The sequence below is a fragment of the Symsagittifera roscoffensis genome, chromosome 9 (assembly GCF_963678635.1).
Source record: "Symsagittifera roscoffensis chromosome 9, txSymRosc1.1, whole genome shotgun sequence".
In the NCBI taxonomy this organism is placed as follows: Eukaryota; Metazoa; Xenacoelomorpha; order Acoela; family Convolutidae; genus Symsagittifera; species Symsagittifera roscoffensis.
This window is the reverse complement of record NC_087070.1, coordinates 21277268-21279613: the sequence shown is the minus strand read 5'-3', so window position 1 is coordinate 21279613 and position 2346 is coordinate 21277268. Positions and strand designations below refer to the sequence as shown.

General features: G+C 40.6%; 1 protein-coding gene across 1 annotated transcript in view; it reads left to right on the top strand.

The window, feature by feature from the left end:
- Positions 1 to 1930, top strand: part of LOC134854758 (homeobox protein B-H2-like) — a 3495-nt gene extending 1565 nt beyond the window's left edge. The window contains exons 2-4 of the mRNA XM_063871116.1: positions 7 to 77; positions 681 to 820; positions 1183 to 1930. Coding sequence (XP_063727186.1) covers positions 7 to 77; positions 681 to 820; positions 1183 to 1831 — 860 coding nt within the window. The 3' untranslated portion in view covers positions 1832 to 1930. The remainder of the gene's footprint in view (positions 1 to 6; positions 78 to 680; positions 821 to 1182) is intronic.
- The last annotated feature ends 416 nt before the right edge of the window (positions 1931 to 2346 follow it).

Sequence of the window (2346 nt, the reverse complement as noted above, 5' to 3'; positions counted from 1 at the left end):
CCCCAGCTGGAGACGGCTCTGCTTCGTCAGCTAATAAGAGAACCCGAAAGGGAGGTGTGGATCGAAAGCCGAGACAGGTAAATGCGAAACAAAATAGGGAAAATTTGATCACAATAGGTTCTTCATCGGGATTTGGGAGAGCTCGGAAAATCAATTTGGTCTACCTTAAATGGAGTCCCACCTGCCAATTTTTTGGCTGGCCGACTCTAAAATTTTTCTGAAGGCGCCCTTGGCGCCAATATATACTAGTTTCGAGGGAAGAGAAGAGAAAAAACGCAATATTTTGGTCAGAAACTTCCAAAAATTGCCCAAAAATGTATTTTTGGCCTGTTTTCTCAAAAATTTGCTTTTTCTTTTTTTTTTCGATTGAAAATCCCCCCACCCGAGAAAAAATTCTAGATCCACGCCTGGATCAGGCCCTGATGCGACAAATTATTTTATGATTGGTTCTAAATTGTTAAGCAAAGAGACCACCAGCAAAACTTTCTTTTAAAAATGCCAAAAACTTGCCTAAAGTTCTTTATTGACGCTGAAGTTAGCTTGAAATTGTGAGAGGATTGTCTTTAAAAAGTATTGTCTGAACAGAGAACCGCTGATAAACCGCCTGCCAAAATATAACAGTTTATTATACTAACAGTTATATTAACCATTTATTTCTCACCAAAGTGTTGTATTGACAGGCCTACTCGGCTAAGCAGCTGGAGAAACTGGAGGAGGAGTTTAAGAATGACAAGTACCTGAGTGTGAGTAAGAGGTTGGAGCTGTCGGTGGCTCTCAACCTCTCCGAGACACAGATCAAGACATGGTTCCAGAACAGAAGGTAGCTGCACATACTTACCATATACTTAACCATATCAAAAACAAGTTTAGCCAGCTGCCTTGTTAGTGGTACAGAATATTCCGACCACAGTTTGATAAGCATTATATAAATTTTAAAATTTGGTTTATTAAACTGTCTGCTATACTTTGGTATGGGTTGGGTTTTGAAGTTAAGCTTCACAATAAGATAATAATTGCCTAAATAAAGAAAATATAATGGCAAAATTAGTTTAAAAAATGTATTTCATTTTTTTACCGGGTTCAACGATTGTGTAAGCTAAGCCACTGGATTAGTGCTACAAAGGTGAGAGCAAACTTGTGCAGAAATCGAAATCTCATTATCCGAAATATGTAAAATTATAGGACTAAATGGAAAAAACAGCTGGCTTCAAGAGTGAAACTGGCTTACAGGCAGTTCTGGCAACTTCCCCATAACCCAGCCGCTGCAGCTGCCGCAGGAGCCATGACATTCCCCCACGCTCTTTATAACTTCCCTGGCAACCCCGCCCAACAAGCTACTATCGCAACACCGGGTGGGGGGCTGCCCTTCGCAAGTCTTCTTCCCCAAACGACCGGGGGGCTAATGCCGTTTGGATTATTTGCACCTCCGAATAAAACAATTCAGTCGGAGCCTACAGGCACGAGTTTGAGCCTCCAACAACTAGCTCAGTTAGTGGGATCTTCAAACCCGACAACGCTGAGCTCGCTTATAACTAGCGGGGCTAATAATTTTGGGCTAAATAATGCCCAAATTGGGCCGTTAATGACACCCCTAGGTCTGAGTAGACTACTGGCTAGCTCTAGTAGCCAGTTTTCCAGCGTGAACGATCAACTTGTTGCTCAGTTTGGAGTGAAAAATGACATAAATTCAAAAAATGAAAACTTGATTGTCAATGACCTCGAACGAGAGTTGAGAGAAGAGGTCAATGAATTTTACGATGACCTCGAAGATAATGAAGAAGACATACAACTAATGGGAAACGAAGAGAAAAACCTGAATGACGACGATTGATTTTATAAAACGGAGCTTAAAACAAGTTTTGAATGCATTTTTGAATGTTTAGGTAGACTGAATGTAAAATATATCATAACCTGTATAAACTTATTCAACTGTGGCAAAATTTAAAAAAAAAACGATTATCTATAGCGTTTTTCAAAAAAACCAAGGGAAAATTAGCGGTTGCGATTTGGAGGTTGCAAAAATGATCTTCTTAAGCATATCAGAAAACCGTTATGACAAAAATTTTCTCGAGGGCGTTGACAAAATTGATTGACAGAATTTGGTATGGGTTAGGTCAGTAGCGGATTTAGGGCGAGGGCGGGGGTTCCGACGCCTCCTTTCAGGGATTCGACCCAAGGAGTCCCCCTTTGTACTATTTTGAGATATCTATTTTTGGTGAGGTGCCCTAAAATCTTTCTAAAGGCGCCTTTGGCGCCAATATATATTAATTTTTGAGGGGGGAGCGCGCGCCGAAAAAACGCAATTTTTTGGTAAAAGTTTTCCAAAAAGTGCCCTAAGACGCCTTT